Source organism: Parus major, chromosome 1 (genome assembly GCF_001522545.3).
Source record: "Parus major isolate Abel chromosome 1, Parus_major1.1, whole genome shotgun sequence".
NCBI classification, from domain to species: domain Eukaryota; kingdom Metazoa; phylum Chordata; class Aves; order Passeriformes; family Paridae; genus Parus; species Parus major.
The window spans coordinates 2,217,769-2,243,398 of record NC_031768.1 but is presented as its reverse complement, the minus strand read 5'-3'; the positions used below and the strand labels follow the sequence as shown (position 1 = coordinate 2,243,398).

The 25,630-nt window shown below is 48.1% G+C and overlaps 1 protein-coding gene and 1 long non-coding RNA gene across 4 annotated transcripts in view; one reads left to right on the top strand and one right to left on the bottom strand.

Moving 5' to 3' along the window:
* SIM2 (SIM bHLH transcription factor 2) overlaps positions 1-15,922 on the bottom strand; it is a 57,232-nt gene extending 41,310 nt beyond the window's left edge. The window contains exons 1-3 of the mRNA XM_015623332.2: positions 14,613-15,922; positions 7,096-7,178; positions 4,630-4,719 (exon numbers count right to left, since the gene is read on the bottom strand). Coding sequence (XP_015478818.1) covers positions 4,630-4,719; positions 7,096-7,178; positions 14,613-14,787 — 348 coding nt within the window. The 5' untranslated portion in view covers positions 14,788-15,922. The remainder of the gene's footprint in view (positions 1-4,629; positions 4,720-7,095; positions 7,179-14,612) is intronic.
* LOC117245267 lies at positions 12,591-25,487 on the top strand. Of its 3 annotated transcripts, none has more exons than XR_004499804.1 (4): positions 12,591-13,648; positions 16,254-17,466; positions 17,746-17,998; positions 18,692-19,379. It is a non-coding gene; the product is annotated as an uncharacterized LOC117245267 (long non-coding RNA). The 3 variants fall into 3 exon arrangements; XR_004499800.1 differs by lacking the exon at positions 12,591-13,648 and adding an exon at positions 25,184-25,487 and having other exon boundaries at positions 15,970-17,466; positions 18,692-18,728; XR_004499795.1 differs by lacking the exon at positions 12,591-13,648 and having other exon boundaries at positions 15,970-17,466.
* The last annotated feature ends 143 nt before the right edge of the window (positions 25,488-25,630 follow it).

Below are 25,630 nucleotides of genomic sequence, written 5' to 3'. Positions count from 1 at the left end.
GAAAGAAAGAAAGAAAGAAAGAAAGAAAGAAAGAAAGAAAGAAAAAGAAAGACATGGTATGGGGAAGGAGATTATTTACATTTCTTCATTTACATAATTTTCTCTAAAGGTTGCCCTAAAAAAGCTCTGGCTGCTCCTTTTCTGGCCAGACACAGGTGGGGCCTTGCTGCAGGAACACCCCATATCCCAATTTTTTTGTCAGGGAGGAAGGAAAACACAAAATCTCACTGAGTGATGCCTGGAAAATGCTTCTGTTTATTTAAAATTACAAGGGGAGGAACATCCTGCAAATGTCTGTAGGTATCTTCATAATCATATCCTGATCACCTACATAAAAATACAATCCAAAAATTCTTCTGGTGATGGAGATTTCATTTTCAGAACATGACAAAATTGCTATCCTGTGCTCCAAAAGGAGCATCACTTACAACCCTCTTCTCATTAGTTTATCTTCAATTAAAAGTGATTTTTTTTTCCCTGAATATTTTGCCCAAGCAATGAAAACATTTTTAGCAGAGAATTTAACTTCCAAAAAGAAAAAAAAAATAAATAAATTAATAGATATGTATAAATGATCTATCACTCCCTTCAATTTAGAGACTTTCTAACATAAAAATCTCCAATCAACCTGACCAACCTTATCAAGTGTAGTTGATGTTTTCTCTTAAAAAGTCAAACTCATGGATGTCTCTTGATTTTCCACAACTCATCACCTCTTTTAAAATGATTCCTCATGGAAATGCACGTTTTCCCACAGGATTCAAAGGGTCAAAGGTCACAGTTTTATCCAACATATCATTTCTGCCCCAGGGTTTATGTCCAAAACTCCAAGCCTAATATTCTTTGTGAAATAATGACTGGTTTTCCTTGTTATCAACACAGAAAAGATTTTTTTTATACTGATAGGTTTATTTGCAACCCCAGAAAAATCAGCAGGAGGTAAAGGCACAACACTGACCCCAAAATTGACTTTAAAAATTGACTTGAAAACATAAAACCACCAGCAAAGAGATGGGGGCAAAGCCAGAGTCAAATAACCAAAATATGGATTATTTGGAATCTCCCTCCTGCTGGGCTGGGGGCTCTTTTCAAGCCTACAATGAAACCCTGAAAACTTTAAAAATATATAAATTATACAGCTCAATTCATAAAGCTTAAACCCTATGCCTCAGGTTATTAAAGCAGTTAATAACTGCTTGATGCAAAAAAAGAAAACTTGATTAAAAACTTGATGCAGTTTTTAATAGCTGTAAATACCAAATATCAGCATTTCCTACTAACAGGAGGTTTATGAGGAACTCAGATTTATTTTTTTCCAGCCAAGGGATGATTCATAATAAACACACAGGACTAAAAAGGTGAGTTCTAGAGTAAATAATTACATATTTTGCCTCTCATAGACTCATTGGATGAAAGCAAAATAAACTCCTGGAAAAGCTCAGATATTTGTGGTTAAATATTTCAAGATTTATCAAAAGTCAAAGATTAGCCTGGCTCCCTCTTGGATCCAGAAAACTGCTGGAATAAGCTCCAGACCTTCAAATTAAATAAAAATTTGTCTTTCTCTATTGTTTCACAAGAGGATTTTCCTCTCCTTTTTGTGCCTTTGGACTCTGAGGGGGGAAAAAAAATATTTGGGGAATTTGAAGCTGTTTGTTATCCATGGAAAAAAAGAGGCAAGAAATTGGCTGTCCCAACCAGTCAGAGTCAGTTCATCCCTGGGCTGGGGCCAGCTGGGCTGGAGGAGAGGGTCCTACAGCAAAATTTACAATTTTTCCAGCTCCAGCTGGGAGCAAATCAAACTCCAAAGCCACAAATGAAGTGGCAGGGCCACAAATGAAGATGTAGATTTTTCAGAAACTCTGTTTCTGAGGCAAAGTCGTGCTTAAAAACAATCCCTAATGCTGGTTTTAAATTTATAACTGGTTTAGCCAGCCCAGCTTTTCCTCAAGCTCTGATTTCTTCCTGCTGAGGTTCAATTCAGCAGCAACCAGAAGATAAAGGCCACTGTAGGAGGCCTCCAAAAATAGTCTGCAAAAATATTTTTAAATGGCCTTTTTATTCAGTTTAAACATATGTTTTTAAACAAATGGCACTCCAACTGGAAATCGATGTGTGGGCTACTTAATTGTCAAATTATTGAATAAAAAGGCTTTTCTGTGCCCACTCTGAAGGGATTTTTACAATCAGCACCACTTTGCTCTCAGCTTGTGTTGGCTGCAGCTCTCTGAGGGCATTTGTTGGAAATAGAATGTGGAATTATGGCTGGGTGAATTTACCTCTCCTGCCCAATCCCATCCTCCTCCATGTCAGTGGCAGAAATCCCAGGGATTTCCAGAGGAGTGGGAACAAGAAGTCCTTTGGAGGCCCTGGGAGCTGACAGGAATATCCCAGGGTTAATGGATTGATATCCTGGTGAGTGGGAGCAGCCCAAAATTAATGCTGGTGCTGCTTAAAGCATAATTATCCCTTCAAAAATAGGATATTGAGGCAGGGCAAGAGCAGATTGGTGATAAATCAGGATGAGTTGTTAACTGGGGGTCTTATTTATAAATAAACCCCTGTGCAGGGTGAATTTTTGTGTTTTGAGAGCCCCTTACATTTCAAATCCCACAGATTTCAAACTCAGTTATTTCAAATCTCTGCTGAAATGAAAGGTTTGGGATTTTGCTTAATAAACTGCATTCAAAAAGCAACTTGACCAAACCTGCTGATTTTCCTCAGCACCTCTTGCACTAAGAATTTAGAGATATTTCCATACACATGGAATTGGGTCAGTCCAGGTGAGCAGGAGGGATAAATTGGATTAAAACTTGAATAACACTGCCAGTCCCCTCCTCTTCCACATGCCAAAGTCTGCCTGGTATCCCATTGATCCCATAATTCTTTAATTTCTCTAAATAACTGGATAATACTGAGACCTGCAATATCTGGTGGCTTGATATTCCTCCAAAAGAGCAATTTCTGAGCAAAAAAAAATGGAAAATCAGGGAGCAAACAACACAGGACAGGGAGTTTCTGCTCCAGGATGGATGGATGGGAATGCTCAGTGCTTTGGGATAATGGCACTGATTAAATGTTTAGATTTGAGCAGGCAACATCATGAATCCTTGCAAAAATTCAGAGTGAGAGAAACTCAGGTTGAAACAGGAGTAGAAAATAGGGCTCTTCTGTAGGGAAGCTTATTTTCAATGAAAGTCATATTTAAAGGACTTTGGACTTGAATAAAATGGTATGAAACAACTAAAATAAACCTTAACAGAGTGAACTGAACAAACTGAACTAAAAATGTTTCCTGCTCGAGTTTTTAAAATTAGCAGGTGAAAAAGAATTAAAGGTAAACGGCCATTTATGGTGGCTATTTATTCCCAAAGTGACTTTTTCTAAAGATATTAGAGAAACAGGGGTTTAGAAATGTTTTTTATGGGTTTACATACTTGTTTTCTCTACCTCTTGAGTTCTATTTTCTCTCACTAATTCTAATATCACAGTTATAAACACACATCCAAAGAACTCCACGTATTTTTCAATTTAAAATACTGATTACTACAATAATTAAGGTACACAAATAATCCCCACTATTAAAGCTCCCTCTCTGTCCATTGAAACAGCCACAAGGTAAATTAGCCAGATACTTTCAGAATATTCTCCTGTCTCTCACTTTCATCTCCTCGTTCTCCTCCCCTCTGCTGTTTATTTATTAAAATAAATCAAACTTATTTATTTATAAATGTTTGACACACAACTGAACACTTCAGTTTCTTGCAGGTCTCATCCAGGAGCTGCTGAAATTAATGAGGAATTTTTTTTATGCAACTTTGGCTAACTTTAGGTCAGGTGAATTTCAGCTACAGACAAAGGTAGGGAAAGTCACCTTCTACAATAAATTCAGGCTCTTTGCCTGTGCCTATCCCAAGAAGGAAAAAAAAAGAAAAAAATTAGAAATGTCCATCTAAGAGGAAAAAAAAAAAAACATAAAACCCTCTCATACTTCTGGTGCAGAACAGTAGTAAACTGAGTTTTATGAGTTCTATCACAAGCATATAAAACGCTTTACTGAAAAGACCACTGAGCTGGAGAAACTCAGGAAAAACTACCCTGAATTCCATGTGAACACTCATAAATCTGCCCCCCTTTTCCTTTTATTTTTATTTATTTATTTATTTTTATTTTATTTTTTTCCTCCTCCTCCAGCACATTTGCCACAAAACTCCTGTTCCACATCAGATTTCCTCTCCCTCTCATAGGCAGCCTCAATATCTGACACAATCTAAGGCTCCCAGACTCCAATTCTGAGCTTTATTTCAGCCCTATTGCTTTACCGCTCTTGGCTTTCAAGGCCCTGCCTCCATCTGCAATTTGCAATATCATCTAATTTATGGCCCTTCTGAAAGGTAATGAGGAGTAAAATACAATGAACAAGAACAGATATAAAGACAGGGCAGTGTGGTGGCAAGGAAAGGAAATTTGAGTATTTTACCAAAGCTGTTTTCAGGGAGAAGAAAGCTTCAAACAGCCCTGACAAAAAATGACTTTGTATAAAGGCAAGGCAGCGGTGTGAGGGTCCAAATTTGTATTTAGCAGTTTTATTTTATTCAGGCTTTAGCTGTCAGAGCACTCCCCCCATACCTGGGACAGGCCAAGGTGCACGGATGCTGTTTCAGAAATGTACATTATTTTGCCGTCGGACGCCACCACGAAAACAAAGCCATCCAAAGTCTGAAACAGAGAGAATTCACAGGATAAGAGGCAAGAAATCTGTTCAAAGCATTTGCAGTGGGTAAAAAATAAATATTTTGGAGGATGATTTCTGACTTCAACAGCAGCAAACAACAAAATTTGAGGAATAGAAAACTTTTATCTGATTTTGTTCCTTTAAACACAGGGATGTTGTGAAATCCACCTCATTCCCCTGCGGATGCAGCTCTGCTGCTGCATTTTCAGGGAATATTTTGCTGTTGATTCTGGGTTTTTTTTAGTGCTTAGCCCAAATCCTGAGCTCTGTGGTGCTCAGGGGAAGTCAGGCCCTACGTGAGGCTTTTTTTGTGCCATAATTGGCAGACCCAGCTCGCTGCTATTTGCAATTTCTTTAATGGCACCACGAGCAATGTTTAAATTTGGCTGCATTTTCAATAATGTATTTCTGAACAGAGAGCTCTCTGCTGTGGAACAATGTGAACTTCCAAAAAAGAAAGCAGAAAAAGTCAGCATCCAAAACTTAATAAGCACAAATATCTCTCTTTGAGTGTGATAAAGTTTTATCCTTGCAGCCTGTTAACCTCAACCAACACAAACTTGAGATCCAATCCTACAAATTCTCCTTGACAGGAAATTGGCTGGGAGGCAAATGTTGCTTGTGTGAGTAAAAACTGAAGTTTGATTTAGTCAGATATTATTTATATGAGAAAAAATAAATAACGTGGTAATGCTCAGCCAAAACTGGCGATGATTTGGAAACAAAACCTCTCAGTTTGGGGAGGCCTTGATTTTTCAGTGCCAAATTTCAGGTATTTTTTCAAAAGCAGCTGATAGCAAAAAAGTCTGCATTATCTGTACCCTGCATAGAAAGCTTTGATCAACACCTGCCATGTGAATATCAGTAAATATCCACACATGCCAATATCACTGGAAAATATATTTGGAAGGGAAAAATAATTTTTACAGTACATAGGTAAAAGAACCACCTGTTTTAATCCATTTAAAGTCACTGAACTGGAAGAGAAGCAATAAAATCCTGTCTACTTCATGCACCTCTAGTGCCACCCCAATAAGAAAATATTCCAAATTATTCTCTGGCCTACTAATGACTCTACAGCATATAACTGAAACCAGATTACTCTTTGCCTTTTTTTTTTTTTAAGCATAAATTAAATTTTGTAGAAATATTGTAAAGGGAAATAATTTTTTTTTGCAGTTTTAGCCACAATTTTGCTTTAAACATTGTTGTCTTGCAATTGCTTTACCTTGTGTCATTAATAAACTTGGGTCAATGCTGCTGGTACTGCAGCACATCCCAAAATTTCATGGATAGGAAAGCACATTGAAGCTGAAAATTCACATGGAAAATTTCAGTCTAAGAACCCTTAGAAAAAACAAACAAACAAACAAAAAGGTTTGCAGTAAATGTGGGTTCATTAAAACCTTCAGCATTCGTCATTCAGAAATAACTGAGCTGTAAAATGAGAGTTACAGGTGGTTGGCATTTAATTTGGTGCAAATTCAATTAGTGCCAGACAAAACGGGGAACAGCCAGGAGGAGGAGTAACAACAACGTTTTATACAACTGGGTCTGTATTTTAATATATACACTAAATTATCATGCAAGTTATCATACAGAACTGGGTCAGCATTTCCAGGTGGACTCGTGACTCTGAGAGGACAGCAGCTATTTGTAATAAATTTTCCATTTTAAAAACGGCTCCCCAGATGATTTTAAGCTCTGTCATTGCCTGGATGTCATCGGTGCCTCCCAAAAATCTCATTTTTCCCCGCAAGAGAGGGGCTGATGCTCTGTGGTAGCAAATAAATAACTGTGTTTGTCAATCCAAAGCTGGGAGCCGGCGGCAGGGCGGTCGCGGAGCCCGGGCAGAGATTTTCTGTCGAGGTTGTGAAAACAGCGGCAGCTCTGTGGCCAGGAATTCACCTCCCATCATAAACCCGCCCGGTAAATGAATTTTAAAAATTTGAAAAATTAAAATTTAGTTTGTTTTTTTTCCCCTCTCCTGCTGGCACGCTCCCCCCGGTTCCGACTTCTAAACTCAGAATTCAGAGGAATTTCAGAGCAGATCACCGGGATTGTGAACAGTGGAATTTTCAGGTGCTAAAGTCCCCGGGAGATCCAGTGCAGGTGCTCTCCCTGCTCCATCTCAGGTGTCTCCTCCCTCGGGGACTTCCTGGGGACACCCCCGGCGCTTCTGATTAAAGCTTTGAGCGCATCAAAGGCGAAAAAAATAAAATAATTGGAATACAAGTGGTCGGTGTCGCTGGGTTTCTGCCCTCCCAGCCCGGCGAGGCTCGGGAATGAGATGAGGAGGAGGAGGAGGAGGAGGAGGAGGGGGAGGAGGAGGAGCCCGGGAGGAGGAAGGCGTGCACTACCTGAAGCAAGTGGGATCCGAGCTCCATGGCCACGTTATCCAAGGGGCCGATCCTGCTCGGCTGTCCCCAGGCGTCGCCCAGACCTGCAAAAGAAACAAGGATTTGTTGAGGGCAGGAATCGGAGCCCGTGCTCCCCCTCCTCCCGCGGGGTGCGGGCCTGCATGGAGCTGGGGAGGGCTGAGTCCCTTCTCCGCACAGCACAGGGCAGGAGGGAATTGTTCTTTTTCTGGCCCAGAGCATCCCTGTGGATGCGCTTTTCCCGCAGAGCCCCAGGGACGCGTCTTTGCACCGTCCCCCTGTCCCTGTCCCCGTCCCTATTCCTGTTCCTGTCCCAGTCCCTGCCCCTGTCCCAGTCTCTGTCGCTGTGAGCAGCCACCCCCGAAGTGGCCAAGGAGGAGGATGAAGAGGTTAAAGAGGGCTGGATCTCGATTGGAGATAAACTGTCCCGATTTCACCTGCGCACGGACGGCACCGACACAGCTTCGCAACCCCAGCCTCAGCGAGCCCTGGCCTTGCCGACCCCACAGCCGAGCCCACAGCCCGACCCCACAGCCCGACCCCACAGCCGAGCCCACAGCCGAGCCCACAGCCGACCCCACAGCCCGACCCCACAGCCCGACCCCACAGCCGAGCCCGCCGCGGTGAGAGCGGAAGGTTTCTGCTGGAGCCTGGGGCGCGGAGTGGCGGCCGCCCTGGGTTTGTGCTGACTGGGGCTTGTTTGTCTGTTTGTTTGTCTGTTTGTTTGTCTGTTTGTTTGTTTGTTTGTTTTTCTCTTCCTCACTGAGGAAGGAGCCTCAACAGCTCCCGGCTGGAGCCGAGGCCGCCACCGGGCCGGGCCGGGAGCCGAACCCTCCTGAGGGCTCCTGGGGCTGTCCCCGGCTCCGGGGAGGCCTCAGAGCCCGCGGGAGGGCCGGCGGCCCGGGGTGAAGGGCGGGGTTTGGGCGCTGCCAGCCTGGAATTCCACAATCGGCCCCACTGTGCCCCGCTATGAAACCGAGCCCCGCTTTCGCCCCAGGTGCCCTCTCGCCGCCCAGGTGCTTCTAAAGAAATCTCCTTTCTCTCGGCTCCTGAACGGGAGGGAAAACTGGCAAGAATTCCTGCCCCGAGCTCCAGCTCCGTGATTCCCTCCTGACGCCCTCACGGATCCGTTTGTTCTTTGGCCGCTTCAGCCTGGTCTGGGGATTACAGGGATTTCTCTCCGCTCTTGGGGCATCCCTTGGGATGGGCAGGATCTCCCACTCGAGAGACCGGAGGCGGAGGGGAGGACGCGGCGCTTTCCCCCGAGTTTTGATTCCCTTCCCTGTGCTTGGCTCCATGTCCTGCTCCCTCCGGGAAAGCGCTGAGGAGCTTCCCATGGCAGGCAGGGGACACCGGGGAGCTCGGCCGGCCCTGACCCCTCCTTTTCGCCCTCTCAAGATAGTAGCAGCACCCAAAAAAGAGGGAACTGCATCCCTACCCCGTGCCCGTCCCTCCAGGTTTCTCCAAATTCCGGGAATTCACAGCGCTTTCCCCGTAGGAAAGCAAAGGACGCCTTCCCTGCTCTGAAAAAAGCACTGGGAATTTGCTCGGAAGAGCCAAACGAAAATTCGCGTTTTTCTCAGCCGTTTCCCAATTCTCCGTTTGGAAAAGGCCCCTAAACTTCCAGAGACACGGCAAAAAATGTCCTTTCTGCTGAAATGCTTTTTGGTTTCTGGGGAGAAAGTTTGGAAATCGCGGAGTCATCCTGCAGTTTCTTCCCCGAGACGGCAACAACAGCAAACTCCAGAGTCTGTCCCTGTGCCGAGGGGTTTGCCCTTATTTCCATTTATTAATTACAAATTTCGAAATATGACACTGCAAACCTACAAAAAGAATCACGCACTACAGTGTCAAAACTGCCCTGAGCTCTTCCATTCCGAAAGACGAGGCAGATTTATTCCCTGAGCTCTCACGAAACTCCTCAACAACGACCCCCGTCTCTGCCCCACCCGTGCTGGACAATTCTCTCTGTGCTGTCCTTTCACAGCATCCCAAAATCTGCACGACTTCTGAGGTTCTCTCCTAGCCCGGAATAAAAATTTCCTCAGATTTGCTCCCTTTGGCATTTTAAATTGGAGTCGCAATCGCGAACGCGCATCAAACATAAACACGTTCGATGGATCAGGCTGGCATTCGTCTGAGCTTATTTTAAAGCCGGTGATTTTATCATTTAATCCGCCAGCAGATCGCTTTAAAGGTGAAAACGAAACGAATAAAACCTTACATTCGAATAAATGACTAACGCCCATTAACTTCTCCTCCGAGAGATTTTAACTTCTCCTCCGAGAGATTTGCAAACGCGCATTCCTGTGAACCTATGGATGCCATAGGCTCGGCCGGGCTGCTCCTGCCCGGCCAGTAAATAACGCACAAATTCCCTCACTGGCCTGGAGCGAGGCCAAAATCGCTGCCGAAACCTGCACCGCTCCTTCGGGATGGGATTTTGCTGGGATGAGAAGCGCTCCCTGTCTGGGGATGCTGCCGGGAAGGAAATATTTCCATATGTCCCCTGGCAGCAGGAATTACCTGGCCCCTAGGGAGAATTCCCTGCTAGGTGCCGCTGGAGCATCCTCCCCGCAAATGCTGGCAGCACCCGTGGGGGTGGCCTGGCCCCGAGCGCGGCTCCTTTGCAGGGCTACAAGGTCAGGGATCACCCAGATCCAGCGATCCGGGGGGATTCCGGCAGCGGAGACCCGGAGAGCCGGGGCTGGGCTCAGCGGCAGAGCCCGCACGGCCCAGGGCCGCCCGCTGGACGGTCACTCGCCAGCCCCAGGCTTAACCTTGGCTTTTCTGGCACCCCGCCGCCTCAAACACGGGCGAGATGAGCCTCTCTGATGTGTGTCTGTCCTCCCCGCTGTCTGTCCCCGCCGGGCAGGGCAGGACCGGGATGTCCGGCAGGACAAACCACCGGCCCCAAGAGCGGCTGTGCCCGCCGGACCCCTCGGGGCAGCGGGAGGCAGCTCCGGCTCCGACAGCTCCGGCCCGGAGTCAGAGTGGGTTTTATACAAACACCCCAAAATTGGTGCTGCTTTTGCCGTTGAAAACCCGGGAGATTTTCGTACAAACGCGTCCCGCTCCCTGCGGCAAACACGGACAAAATTCTCCTCCGCCCCCTCCGTCTTTTGCCATCTCTGGCTGTTTTTCAGAGTAACCTCAGCACTCAATTTGTACCATTTGTACATTACTCAGTTTCCAGGAGGCAGCGGGGTGAGTGAAACTGTAATGAGATCTAGAAATACTTGGGAACGACTCCCACTTTTGCTTTCGGCATACAGAAATTCGTCCACACACACATTTGAAAGCCCGGGAGCTTTCCAGCTTGGGATTCTGCTAAAAAGAATTACTTAGCCGTGTATTACGTTCAGTATCGGGTTGCCCTGTAACTTGGAGAATTTCCTTTGTGTCTGCTGGGCTGTTCCCGGGAGCGCAAGGAACATGGGGACAACGACAAACCCTGGGGGTTCGCCGCTGGTTCTGGTTTCTGGGTTTTCCCCAGAGCGGTTGTGCCTCTCTCGGCCGGGAGAGCCCCGGGGAAACTCCCTGGGGGCGGTCCCGGAGCTCCATCGAGCTTTGTGCCCTTCGTTGAGGCGAGGTCCGAGGCTCTGCTGTCACCCCGTGAGGAGGGGGAGACAGTGGGGCGAGGGCAGCGCTGACACCGAGCCCCGAGCCCCGTCTGCAGCGGGGGGCGAGGGATCTCAGCCCCGACGGCACCGCTGGAGCCCGGGGGCCGGGATGAGTCCGGAGCCAGAGAGAAACAGCCGGGCCCGGCCAGGGGAACCTCTGGGAGGGGGGAAACCCCCAGGTCAGGGGCACTTTGGGAAGAAGCAGAGCTGGACAGGGATGTGCGAGCTCCACTCTGCGGGCTCAGCGTCGGGAAGGCGGCCGAGGGCTGGGCAGTGGGAAGGACGGGCGTAAAGATCAAGATTCTTATTTTATAAAAATAAAATAAAATATTTTTTTTTTAAAAGGGCGAACTCCCAGAGGGAAAAAAAATAAAAATAAAAAAAAAAAAAGTGGAGAAAAAAATACTCTAACAAATCTGCCCCCCAGGACACCCGCACAAACTCAACTCTCCCCGCCGAGCCCAACCCACCAGATCGTGTTAAGAGGCCCCAAAGCGGGCGTCCTACAGACAGGGAGGTCACGGGCAGACCCACGGCAGTGACCCCCGCCCTTCCTTCTCCCTCCCTCCCCTCCGGCCGGGAGAGACCGGAGCGACGCCGCCGCTCGTCCCCGCCCCGACCCCGCAGCGCGGGGCCAGCGGCTCCCGCCGCCTGGGAGCGCCTCAGGAAAACCCTAAAAAAAGCATTTTTGTTTTAGTAAGACCTTTAATGTCACTATTAGTGGTTAGTACAATAGGGGCTGGCTTTTCAAAAGGGATTACTCACGCCTCGCTCTTTATTTATTTGTTTAATTCATTAACGAACCTTTTCCCAGCGCGTGTGACAATCAGATGAAATGGCTGCGATTCGCCTTGATTTTCTTAAAATATACATTCGTGGCCAGGTTTAAATGGGGACCGAAGACCGTGAATATTCCTAGTAATTTCTACTGTCTGCCCCTCGGAATAAGGAAGGTCTGAGTTCTACCGCTCCTTCACTTTATTCGGATTGTTTTGTATTGCGCACATTATATTTTGGGTCGCGTATTAATTAGCTCGCTCCCATCCGGTTTAAACAACCAAAAATGTCCAATTTTATAATCGGTTTTGGACACTGCATCGGGGATGGGGGAGGGAGAGGGTGACGATCTCACCAGTCTGCCATAACCGGGGGACAGAGAATCGCGGTTTTTAAACGCGATCCACTCTCGCCTCTCCTGCTTTCATTAGCTCCTTTTCAAAATAAAAATCAAAAATAAAGAACACTGACAGCGCAGACAGAAGAAGTCTCGTGGTGTATTTTTGTTCTACAGTAACAAAGCCGTGACAACAACAACAACAACAACAACAAAACCCCAAAAACACGAGAGAAGAGGGTGTTAGCGACAGCTCGGGGGAGGCTGCTGTGTCCTGACTTTAACTCCTGAACCTCAAGGTCGCAGCGATCCCGCAGGGCACAGCTGGGATATCGGAGCACGACCTTGTCCCTTGCAGGGTTTGCACTGCGAGGGCGAAAGGAGCTGGGGCCGAAATCCAATTTCACTCTCGTTTCTTGCAGTGTGAGCGGGCGCCTCTGAGGGTTCGGTCCCTCTTCGGGAAAAACCTGGCCGGGCTGAGCAGGAGAACTATCCCAAACCCTGACAAGCCCTGTCGGGATCAGTCACCTCGCTGAGGGTCTCAAACTTTTTCTAAACTATGTTTAGGAAATGGGGGGTTAGCCATCCGCCGAGGGTTTTAAAAACACAGCTCTCTTTCTCTCTCTCTCCCTCGGTCTCTTTCCCTCCAGTCTAGACAGAGCTGTGAGCCAGGTCTGCAGCTCAACACCACTTCTGGTCGTGCTGGCCGCAGCTAGTCCGGGCCTATCACGGGTCTGGTGGCATCTCAGACCTGTCCCCCCCACCCTGTCACCCCTTTAAGCCTCGCAGGGTGACGGCTGGGGCAGCCCGGGGTGCTGGACCCTCTGTCCGGGGACAATTCCCGTGGGAGTGCAGCGGAGGCCGGGGCTGGAGAGGGGGCCTGGTTCGTGCCGACCTTTATTTCACGGCTCAGGATCTCGGGCGGGGGTGCCCTGCACCCATCGGATCCAACGGGTTCTTTCCCCAGGCCTCGCCAGTCCAGGATTTAAGCTGGGAATCCTTCCCGAGCTGTTTCTCCTCCCAGTAAAGCCAACTGGGAACCGGTAGCCGAGTATGAGGAGAGGGGAGAAGGACGGATGGATGGGGGACACCCTCCTCTCTTCCAAGGGCAAATCCCGAGGGAGAGGGAAGTTTGGGTGCTGCGGGACTGTGTGGAACAAATACCCCGCTCTAAAAAAATCTTTCTGCAGACGCCTCTGTCCGGCTCCCCCCTTTCCCCTCCACCCTCCCAGGCACTAAACGCAGGGCTCGGGGATCGGAGGAGGTAATTCCCCCGGCCTGTCATCCCTGGATGCAAAGCTTTGGTTTTAAATGTATTTCCAGCCGTACTTAAGACGATGAAAGATCAGGAATTCGCTGTATGCATTTAAACGTTGCCCTTAATAAGCAGAGTGTGCGGAAGCGCACGCCCGGCCTGTTTAGGGAAGACAGACACATAAAACACACCCGAGCTCTGGGTATAAACCTGCTCTCGGGGTCGCCTCGTTGCTCTTGAGGATCAGCAAGGCTGGAAAAGCCGGGACGCATCCAGCAGCATCTCGAAACGTGCCGCTTTTCCTCCCTCCTAAATCAAAGGCGTTCGGGGGGCACGTTCGCCAGGCACGGCCGGCCAGTGACCCCCACCTCGAAATTACGACGCTCTGTTTCTCATCGGGAAATTTCCCGGTGGGGAATAATGGCTGGAAAATGCGGCGGAGCAGCGCCTCGCTCCCCTTGCTCCGCACGCTAAAGGAGCCCCGGCTTCCCATAGCACGGCTGCTCCGTGCTCCCGAAATTTCTGAATTAAATGGCCACGACGGTAAGCTTTGCTCGGGTTGGGAGGGGGATTTTTCCGCCCTCCCTCTATTTTATTTTTAGTTGGTTTTTTTTCTTTTTAGCCTTTTAATAAAGCTCCTTAGAAACCGCGCCGGAGAGCAGACCTTCCCCCTGCGGAATTTGCTAATTCCTTCACCCTGCTCCTGGGCCGGAGCGGCACAAACAAATGACAAAGCGGGGCAGCTGGGCTTTATTTAGGCACCCGCAGGCAGTGACTAGCGGCTCGTTCCGCATCAGCTCGGCGGCAGCACGGACAGCACGGGCACAGCCTCCCCTCGCCCCTTCTCCCGGGGGCTGATTTCCCCCAAACCCTCCGGGAAGGAGAGCTTGGTGCCGGGTCTCGCTGCTGGGTGTCCCCGAGAAGAGCCACGGGAGCAGCGGGGTCCCGGCCGGGCTGGGCTCGGAGCCTCTTCCCCTCTCTCCCCGGCCCCAGGAGAAGCCGCAGGGCCTCGCTGCGGAGCAGCCGCGCCTTCATTCCCAGCCTGCTTCCCTAGCTCCAGAAAACTCCAACCATAACAAAATAATAATAACAACCACACAGTTTTGGGGCTTTTTTTTCCCTCCCCGAGGCCGTGCCCGGACGGGAAGCGCCGTGCCGAGGGGCCATCCCCGGGAGCCGGGCGGGTTCCTCCGGGGCCGCGGACACGACCCGAGCCCGCTCTCATCGGGACGGTCCCCAGGAGCCAACGCAGCCGAGGAGGAGGGGGAGGAAGGAGGGATGAACCGGCAGGCTCTGCCTCCCACCTCCGCCGGGCTTGGGGCAGCGCAGCGCAGCGCTGCCTCCTCTTCCAGGGCAGTGGGGCTCATTTCCAGCCCGCTTTGCCCTCAGTCCCCCTCGCTCTGAGCCCGCTGCAGGCACCCCCTCCCTCCTGCCAGGCGCTGATGGGGCCGTGCCCAGCCCAGCGCCCCCTCCCCGCTCTCCCCCGGAGCCCCGGGGCTGCTTTTACCTTCGGGGAAGACCGCTCGCATTTTCAGGTAGCTGGTGGTGAGGCGGATGATGGAAGCCTTGTCCAGCTGCGAGGTGATGGCCGAGGGCAAGGGCAGGAGTTTGGCCAGTTCGTAGAATTCTCCATTTTCTTTTTCCCGTCTAGTCTTTGCCGCGTTCTTGGATTTTTCCTTCATCGCGACTGCTGCAAGGCGGGGATGTCACTGGCATATTAGACCCGATTCTTCCGAATGGCTGGGGGCATGGATTTCCACTGCAGAGTTAGTATTTTCGTTGAAGGAAGGGAATTTACCCAAACCAATAATTAATAATAACAATAATAATAATAATAAACGAACGGGGAAGAAAAAAAAAAAAGGACAAAAAGGGGAGGAAAAAAATAAAGCTAAACCAACCAAACAAAAACACCACCAACAGAAATGGTGCGAGGAGGGGGGAGGCGATTTCTGAGCTACAACCAGGACTGGAAAGCCGCTCGGAGAAGGCAGTTCTGCTCTGACCCTGCAGTAGCGAGGGCTCCCAAACCCAGACTGAAAGACCTACGGCAGCTTTCGTCCTCTGCGTGCAGCTGGGAATAGGATCTTGATCTTCTCCTTAACGGGGAGCAAACCGCTGAACGATTTCTTTTACCCTATCCTTCCCCGTCCAAAAATAATAATTAAAAAAAAAAAAAAAAGAAAAAAGAAAAAAAAAGAAAATAGAGCGTCCATGCAAGAAATCATTGGGCTAAGCAGGCTGAACCATTTTTGGACATTTTGTCTCTGAAGAAAAAAAAAAAAAAAAAGAAAAAAAAGAAGGAAACCGAACGACGGCGCTGCTCGTTGAACGAAGTGCAAAGTGAGCTGGTCCCGGAGCCCGAGATGCCGAGGACACGACGCGAGTTCCCCGCCGAAACAAAGTCAAAGCCGGTGACTGCGGCTGATGGCTGGAGCGCTCCGGGATCAGCAGCTCTCGTTCCCCTCCGCCTCTCCCCTCCGGGCGGGTTCCTGCGGCCGAAGGGCGCTGCTGCTCCGCCCGTGCCCGAGCGGCTCCGGCAGCTCCGGGCCGCGGGGGCCGCCGAGCCCCGCGGGGGCTGCGGGGGCTGCGGGGCTGCTCCTGCCGCTGCTGCCGCTGCGCCCGGCTCCAAATGCGCTTCTCATGCGGAGTCAAATTAAAGGATCCGTTTTCCTCGGGACCTGTGCCACTTCAGCGTTGTCTCTTTCCAAACAAGTCCGAGCGCTGGCAGAGGCGCGGCATTGATTTTGTTGCTTTTATTTATTGGTTTGCTTTTCTGGGTTTTTTTTTTTGTTTTTTTCCCCCTTCTTTTAAAGAAAAATAATTTGAAAGATAGGAATCGTTTCTCTGCCTCTCTCTTTTTTTCTTTTTCTTTTTTTTTTTTTGTTTTTTTTTTTGTTTCTCTTTTATTTGTCACGTATTTCGAGAGCGAAGCGGTGGCTCTTTGGCAGAGACATGCCTTTCAAAGGCAAGGGGAGGGTTTGCTACATTCACCTCCCGCAATTCGGCAAAGATCGAAGGTAAAATTCCCCTCCTCTCGCAAATCACAGCTCCTCGTCTGAAAGCACCGATATCTCCGCTTTATTTTTTTTTCTCTCTTTCTTTCCTCGCCTTTTTTATTTTATTTATTTATATTTTTTTTTTCCAGGGGCAGAAGGAGCTCTGAAGTGGACCTCTCGATTAATTCTTTAGCAAAGGCTGCAGAAAGCCAGGAGAGCCTCAAGAGGGGAGGGGATAATGTATCCGTGACGTGTCCTCCCTCGCAGCGCCCTCCGAGGGACCCAAATCCAGAGGAGCCGGCGCGGAGCTTCAATCAGCGCTTGCGAGGGGACGGGAGGCCGGCCCGGGGGGAGCCGGGGGCGGGGGCCGCAGAGCCCCTTACCCCTCTCTGCCCTTCTCGGTCACCCCGAGGGGGCTCTTTGTCCCACCCCACCCGGGTCACAGCTGCCACGGGGGGTGCGACACGCGTGGGGCTCCTTCCCCAGCCCCCAAAAGCCACCCGAGACTTTCCCCCGTTGTTGTGGCGCTGGGTAAAGCGCACCTGGGCACTCACACAGGTACGCGCGGCCTCAGCGCACATTTACACCCTGTAAATAATCGCTATTTTACGTATTACACGTGTATACACAAAAATATCTACACGGGGCCCCCGGTAGATGCGGAGGAGGGGGCAGAGCTCCGTGGGAGCCGCTGAGCCGGGCTTAACCCCGGAGCTGCCGGATCAGCGCTCGGCGGAGGATGGAGCGGGCACCTCTGCAGAGCTCGTCACTAAAGCCGTGCCTGGGCTCTTTCCTCATGTCCTGAGTGAGGGAATTAAACCGGGACTGAGTCACTAAAGCCGTGCCTGGGCTCCTTCCTCATGTCCCGAGTGAGGGAATTAAACCGGGACTGAGCCGAGCCCGGCCGGGTTTAACCCGACGGGGGCTGCTTTTGGGGACAAAGCCCCACGATGCGTCCCGGACACGCGTGGGGATTAAAGCAGCAAGGAAAGAGGGAAGGGAGGGACAGGCAGAGCCCGGCGAGACGCGGCTCCACACCCAGGGCTCCGAGGGGGATGGGACACACAATGCACCGGTCCTTAATATTAATCCCGCCAGAGGCCCGGCCGGCGGGCGAGTGTGTTTGCTTAAGCTCGCCCGGCCCTCTGTAATTATCCCATTAGAGCAGAAAGAGCCCGGGCCGGGCACGGCGAGGGAAAGGCCGCGCTCTTTAACCCCGCGGCCGGGCCAGCGCAGCCCCCGGGATGGCGAGCGGGGGCACCGCGGCACCTCCGGCTGCAGCAGCGGGCGAGAGGAGCCCCGAAGGGTTCCGGGACAAACCCGCACGGCCTCTGCTCCCAAATCCATCCCCTCCTGCCTCAGGTACCCGGGAGCGAGCCCGTCCCTTGGCTGACCCGCCTGGGGACAGCGGCTTTTGCCGGGGAGGCAAACAGGGAATGGGTGGGATTGAGGCTGGAGCTGGCTCGGAGGTCAAGGAAAGCTGACTGAAAACCCAAGTGTGGGATGTGCCTCGTTTCTGCCTCCTGCTCTGCCCTTTTTACCTTCAAAATAGGGGTGAAACAACTGCCCCGTGCCCCTCTCTGTGGGGACACCTCTTCTGGGAGCATTGGCCAGATTTAACCCACGTATTTTTATTTTTAGTTTTTACTGAAGCGTGTTTCGTCTGGGACTTTTTGCCGAGCAAAACAAATGTAAATTAATTAAGGGGGAAAAAAACCCAACCAAACAAACTAAAAGAACAAACAACAACCAAAAAAACACCCCCCAAAAAAATCCCAAAACAGAAAAAATATAACCAAAAACAGCCGTCGAAAAGAAACTTCAGCTTTGTGGGGAAATTCTCAAAATTCAATGCAACCTCCGCCCGCCGCCGAAACTGGACGTATGAGCAGAGGTAAAAATAAATAAAAATATATATAGGGGAAAAATATTTTATTTACATATAGATATATTTGTTTTTGTGGAAAATCAGCTGTATATCAAGGCAGGTCCTAACGGGTCCGATAACAAGCTCCGCGATCGCTAACCCCGAAAAGGAATTTATATGGGACATTTCTGTGTCCTGTAAACAAAATATAGAGACAAACGACGGGGTGGCAAAGGAAAGCGTGAAGGGAACGTGTTGTGTTTCCAACAAATTGCGGTGGTTTGGAGAAAGGGCAGTTCTGAGAATGTTTTTAACATAATCCCGACAGAAAAAGAAAAATCACCGTGCTGCAAGGGTGGCCCAAATCTATCGAGGTGGATCGGCGATGTGAAGCTCTGTGAGTCCGAGGTGGCTGCAGAGAATTCCCTGCCACCCTTTTCAAAAGAAACTCCTGGTCGGGATGAAAATAAATTCGGAGAATAAATAAAACAGTTTATTATTTATATTCAGGTCATGTTTTTACGGATATCTTGTTGTGGAATCCTCCACTGGGCGCGCTTGTAACATTAAATAAATGTTATTTAACATTTTTCCCTTTGCTTGGAGGGGAAAACCCTCCAAGCGAGACAGAGGGAGAGAATTTCTTCCCCAGGTGAGCTCTGTTGTGAAGGAACATTTCCAACGTTTTCCCTTTTTTTTTTTTTTTTTATTTCTTCCCAGGGTTTTCAACTGGAGAGGGAAAACAGGAAAACGAGAGGTGAGAATCACCCCCGCGCACCCCCAAACAAACCCTTCCCTTGCTCGGGTGGGTGTCCCGTGTCTCCGTGACCCGAGGCTCCAAGAAAAGGGGTCCAACACCTTTTTTGGGGGGGTAATTCCTCATCTTTCAGGCACAGCCGGGACCGCTCCCGTCCCTGCCCCGCCCGGGATCCAAAGGAATTCCCAGGGTCGAGGTTTACAGGGACTCGCCACCCTCCCCGTGTCCCTGAAAGTGCCGCTCTTGCCACAAAAAAAACTCCTCAGCTCCGCGATTTTGGTGTTGGTGGAGTTTTCCTACTTTTATTTTTACTCCTCGGTGGAGGCTGGGGAGGAAATCGGGGCTGCGGAGCCGAGCACAGAGCGGGGCTTAACTTTAGTCTGATGTGCTTAGCTGAAGTATTAACTGTGAGAAATACCACCGAGCTCCACAGGAAAGAAAATATCGTCAGATATTTGAACATTTCCAGTCTGCAGCATCAGCACCGCTCCCAGCTCCAGGACCAGCGGTGCTGATCGTCCCCGGAGGAATCCCCCGGATTTCTTTTTTTCCCTGTAACTACAGCTCCCAAGTGTGGCTGTACACACACAGCCGCTCACGCACGCAAATCCTATAAATGCTAATAAAACAGATTCCTCAGGATTTGTTTAACTTGCCCCGGCACCGCCATCCTATATTGATATTCAATGGGGTTACTGGTGTGCCTGAGGATTACGGGTGAAGTGGAAGATTTTGGGATCAACCTTCTAGGACATGTCCTTTCAGACAAGGTGGGAGCCATAAACATTGGCAATAGGATGGATTGGAGCTGAATACTTGAAAGGGGAAAAAAGGAAGTGGAATCTCGGTGCTGGAATTATGAAACTATGCAGAATCGAGGCCTCCGGTTGCGGGGGATCGTTTTCAGCTCCTTTCTGGAAGCTCTATTGCTGCTATTGTCCAGCCTTTGCTGGCCACATGGGACACGTTTGGCAACAGGACAGAAAATTATTTCTACTGGGCATGAACTGGAAATATCCAGCTGGGGCATGGATCCCATTTCTAATCGGGGTGGAGGGAAGGAAATCTCAAGGCTCTTTCTTGTTACCCAGACAGCATTTAGGGGAGGGGGGGGGTGTCAAAAAGCTCCTATCCAGAAAAAATACGGCTGTTTAAAAATGAAATAAAGGTTATGGGGTTGTTGTGGGTGGTTTTTCCCCTTCAGTTTGGGGGTTTTATTTTGCTGTCCATGCTGCAGAATGGGGTGCAGGCTGTGTGCAGCGATAACACAGGCGTGCAACTCTGCAGGAGCTGTCAGGGTTGATGGACTGATCCAAATGGATGATATTTGCAAAAAAATATGCCCAAGTTCAAAACTCGCAGTGCTCATGTTCGGGTCAGGTTTTCAATTTCAGTTTTCTAAGGAGAATAAAGTTGTTTTGTTAAGGTCAACTTAAATTTTTTTCCCCCCTCCTCACCCCACAGCCGGAGCTGGAATTCAATGAATTTTCCGAAAGTATTTTCATACGGCTCCGATAATTGGTATTAATTATGACACCCAAAGTTTCGTGACCAAACATTTGCTGCTGCTAATATAAGCTGCAAACCGTATTTCTTTTAAGTATGGGGGATAGTTTAAAAGGCAGAAGCTGGGAATAGGAGAGGGAGTGTATCAATCAGGGAGAGGAAGCTTTTTGGCTGGAGAAACTGGAAAAAACTTAGTGGGAAAAGCACACACTGGATCATTTTTATTCTATCTGTCTGAAATCCTTTGAACATTATAAAAAGTCAATGTGAGTATTTTTATTTACTTTTTCAAAGTTCTGCTCAGAGATTTGTTTTCTCAGTGGTCCTTGGCTTATATGAACAGTGTGACTAATCTAGTGGAGATGAATAATGGATCTGTGAGGAATAGAGGAATTCTGATTCAAAACCATTTCTCTCTCTCTCTTTTTTTTATGGTGGTATTTTATGCTGTTTGGCATTCAATGCATTATATAATGACTGTCAGAAGGACTTTGGTAAAACTTGATGGTAAAGTTTATAAATACTTTGGTCATGATTTAGAAATGATGGATGGAAAATGTTATTTATGCATAATGCTATTTATGCCTAATTACGGGATGTTTTACTCTGTTCTGAGCACAGCCATAAGCAAATGAATGTGCTGTCATTAACAACTGCACCTTTGATTTCTAAATAGGTTTTTTACCATGGACAGGCAGAGAAATTTAAGTAAAGAATGAGCTTTTCACAAGGGATTGGAGCACGAGGGGCATGGAGGGGATGGGGAAGGAAAGCAGAAGTTCTGCTCAAGGTCACTTTTGTGAACTCAAGACCTCAGCCCTGCAAATGGATCAGCCAAATCTCCAAATTTCCAGGAGCTTAAACCAGCGTGGAATTCCCACAGTGCAGCCTCAACAAGGCAGGAGAAACACTGGGAATAGAGGGAAGGGAAGGGGAAAAGAAGTTTCCTTGCTGGTGCCATCAGGCTGATTGGGAAGATCTAGCATGGGAAAAGTGAAAATTCACCCATATAGGAATTGCTGCTTTTCCTCGTTATTGTTTCCAGCTTTTCCTGCCTTCTTTCTGAAGTCAGGGTTCATATCATCAAGGTTTCCAGGTTTTATTATGGGAGTTTGGGATAGGTTCAGTCTTAACTAAACAAAGATGACCCAAGTTCTGTCACCATTGGAAGGACACCCAGAAGATGCTGCCCTCTAAAATGATCTGTTTGGCTTTTGGATGCTGATCCTGAAATTTGCACCTCAAAACCCAGGACAGCAAGGAATTGTGAGGAAGACACGGTGCAAATGCACTGAAAGCTTCTCCCTCCCCACTTCCAACAGCAGAAGTGTCCTTGTTTTCTACACAAAACCAGGCAGAGGATGAATATCCAGGCTCAACTCCCTCCTTTGTCCCAAGGGGTTCAAGCACAGCCTCTGTTGGTGGGTGGGCCCTGCCTGGGTGCTGGACACCCACCAAAGCCACTCAGCCACCCCCTCCTCAGCGGGACAGGGGAGAGAAAGTATCCTGAAAGGCTCCTGGGCTGAGATAAGGACAGTGAGAATGCTCAGGAATTGGTGGCACAGGCAAAGCAGGCTTGACTTGGGGAAAAAATTAATGTACTTGTAGTCAAACCAGGCTGGGATAATGAGAAATAAAAAGTAGGTCTTAAAAAATACCTTCTTAAAAAATACACCCCTCTCTTTTTCCTGGGCTCAAAATGCTCTCATTTTTTTCCAGTGGCTCAGGGGGAGCTCCATCAGGAACTGCTCCAGAGTGTGTCCCTTTTCCATGGGGTCAGTCCTGTGGGAATTGCTCCCTTTTCCATGGGATCAGTCCTGTGGGAATTGCTCCCTTTTCCATGGGCTCAGTCCTTCAGGAACTGCTCCAACTTCCATGGGGTAAGTTCTGGAGGAACTGATCCCTTTTCCATAGGGTCAATCCTTCAGGAATTGCTCCAGGTGGATCCTTTTTCCATGGGGTCATTCCTGCAGGAACTGATCCAAATTCCATGGGGTCAGTCCCTCAGAAACTGCTTCCTTTTCCATGGGCTTGTGGATCCCTTTTCCATGGGCTCAGTCCTTCAAGAACTGATCCCTCTTCCATGGGCTCATGGATCCCTTTTCCATGGGGTCAGTCCTTCAGGAATTGCCCCCTTTTCCATGGGGTCATTCCTGCAGGAACTGATCCAACTTCCATGGGGTCAGTCCTTCAGGAATTGCCCCCTTTTCCATGGGGTCAGTCCTGCAGGAACTGCTCCAGGTGGATCCCTTTTCCTGCAGGAACTTCCCCAGCCTGGGGCTCCTGTGGGTCACAGCTCCTACCAAACCTGCTCCAGTGTGGGCTCCTCTCCCCACATTTTTCTGTGGAAAAGATGGAGATGGAAGTTTGAAATCCCTCAAAGACAACAGAACTTTCCCATCAGCTCATCAATTCAGGATCACTCACAGGAAAATGAGGGAAAATGATGTTCTGCTCCAGACTTAGATCTTGAACTCTCTTTTCTTTTTGCTTTTTCTCTTAAAATCCCAAACCTAAAAAAACCCCAAAAAAACCCCCAACAACAAAAACCTAAAACCCAGACCCCTCCCCTAAAAAGAAAAGAAAATTCCAGCCAGGGAATGTCAAGATGAAGAAGATGTTTATGTGTGAGGTAGGAAAAAGGCTCTAGGAACCAGCCCAGCACCCCTTTAAAATCTCCCTGTGACTTCCTAGTGCTCAGTTATTTTATACATTCCCCTAGGAAGAGCCCAATCCCAGAGCAATTTAGAAGTTTGGAAATGATGCTGTGATTTGGATTATTTGCAAGGAAGTAAAAAACCTTGTTCCATGTCTTCAAATTAATTTTTTTTTATATTTCCATATCCAAAAAAAAAAAAACAAACCCTAAACCCAACCAAGTAAAATAAAAAAACCCCCCAAAATAAACACGCAAACAGGAGGAAATTTCATGTTGCTTTAGACAAATATGTGGAATTATTCCTCTGTTTTCCTGTACAACTTATAAGGAATTTCCAAAAATTCCTGGAATCATATGGAGTTCTCCATAAAACCAACCTCAGCTAAATAAGATCCTTGGCTTTAAATCTCCCAATAAATTCATTTTCTGAGGGAAGAAATCAGTAGATTCCCCGCACCAACACAAACTGGTCCAAATTGTTGTCTCCTTTTGTGACTTGAGTGGCTTCAGAAATTATTTTATTCCTCCTCCTGCTAAAAGACAAATTCTGAACACATTTTTCTCCTCTTTCCTCCCTTTTGAACCCAGAACCTTCCCTGTATTTATTTTTTTCCCCCCTCAGCTTTCTCTGCTGTGGGGTTTATCCAGCACTGGAGAGGTTTCATTAGCATATCTTGGGAAAGCTCAGTGGGGATTGGCAGAGAAATGTTTACCCTGAATAGATTGGGAGTGTTGGGCAGTGCAAATACAGTGGGATTGATTCCACCGATGCCTCTGACCCTCAAAAAATGCAGAGTGGACTGGAGAGTTCAAAAGAAAAAAACCAAAATCTACCAGAGAGGATCTCAGAATTAGCGAAATTTGTATAATTAATATGAGAGGAATATTCTCCCAGCTGCTTTCCCAGTGCTTTGCCCACCATCACTGAGGAAATTTGGGCTCTAAACCCATAAATGTGGGATTTTGGGTCAGTAGAACAGGCTTGAAACCGAGATTTACAAAAGCAAAGCGAGGGGAAATAGGAGCAGGAAAACCACAGGGAATATTATTTATTGTGAATTCCTGAGAGAATCAGCTGGAGAGCTGAACTGAATTTAGGAGGAGATAAAGCTGACAGATAAATCTCAGGCAAATCTGAGATGAGAGCCCAGCGTGGCTGGAGGAATAAAATAGATGTGGTGATGAGAGGTGCTGGAGGAGGAGGGAGGCTCTGCACAAATTCAACCCCATTTTCAATAAAAGTTGGGATCTTTGGGGATTACTCAGCCAGAAACTACAACTCCCCTGAGATTTGCCTCGACACCAAGAAAAACTCACAGGTCTGATGCTGCAAACAGAGGTTCTGTGAAGAGGCCAAACTCCTCATGAATCATCACCTTGGTCTTCAGTGTTTTCACTCCGTGGAGGCTTTTCCAAGTGATGTAATGTTTGAAACTCGATATCCTGCTCCATAATCCCAGCCAGGACGGGGATATTGTGGATTCAGGAACAATCCTGGGTTGGAGTGGTTTAAAGGTTGTCCAATTCCATCTTCCACCAGGTTGCTCAGAGCTCCATCAATTTTGATTCCTTATGAACTTCTGGATTTCTCAGGTTCAACACCTGGGACTCACAGGTTGTCTCCAGAGCCACAACTGAATGAAATCAGATCTGAAATAATAAAAAAGAGAATTTCAACCTCTCTGCTGGACCAGTAAATTAATGAAGGGAATATTCAGGCTCCTTGTGTGTGCACATCCATTTCCTTGATGTAGGACTTCTGATAACTTGATTTTAACAACAAGCCAAGTGAAGGATGGACTCTCAACTCTCCACTCTAAATTTCCTGGGTTTTGACAGATTAAATCAAGTCCTTAAGGCCATTTTATCACAGTTTTTTTCCTCTCTGTGCAAGTGTGTGATTTATGCCCCCTTTTTATTGCATGAACCTTTGTCTCGGCGCTGTTTGATTCAGTCCACTAATGGCCCTCAGCTGATTTTATTTTAGGAGCTGCAAATTTTTACACACCAAGCTGGACAAATGCAGCACAGGGGGTGAATTAAATGGTGGAATTCAGTGAAAAAATAATAATAATAATAATAAAAAAAAGTAAATTAGTGAGAGAGCAAGGTTTTAAGTGTTGATCCAAAGCAGCGCTGCGTGTAAACAATGGCTCCTTGGTGTTTACTGTACATTATCTGCCTAAATCCAAGGATTACTGTTTCCCCTGGAGCAGCCACTGGCTGGAGGTTCTCAGTAGTAGCTGTTATTAGTAGCAATGACATATTAATTGAACTTCACTGCTTCCAGGTGTGTGGCACACTCCGGGGTCACCCAGAGCACTCCAGTTTCACGTGGATTCAATTACGGCAGCGTTATGAAGGAATGCGACATGTCATGCATTAAAATGTCAATTACCACTTTTTTATGGGATGCAGGGGGGAAGAAAAGAAAATCAACCCATCAGATTTTTCCAGCATCACTTCTGTCTGCTTGGGTGCTGTAAGCAGCCAGAGGAGTTTGGGTTTGTCCCCTACCTCATCTGTGCAACCAGGAGAGACAGAGAAATGTCTTTAAAACCATTTTATTAAATTCCTTTTGTGGCTTGGATGGATCATTTGGTGTTATGGGTGGTACAGAACCATGGTTGGGGTTGGAAGGGACGTTCAAAGGTCATCAGTGTTGGAGTCTGAGACACAGAGTGTGTGTCCTTGTCTCTGAGATCCAGAAAAACACTGAATTTCATACAATATGAAA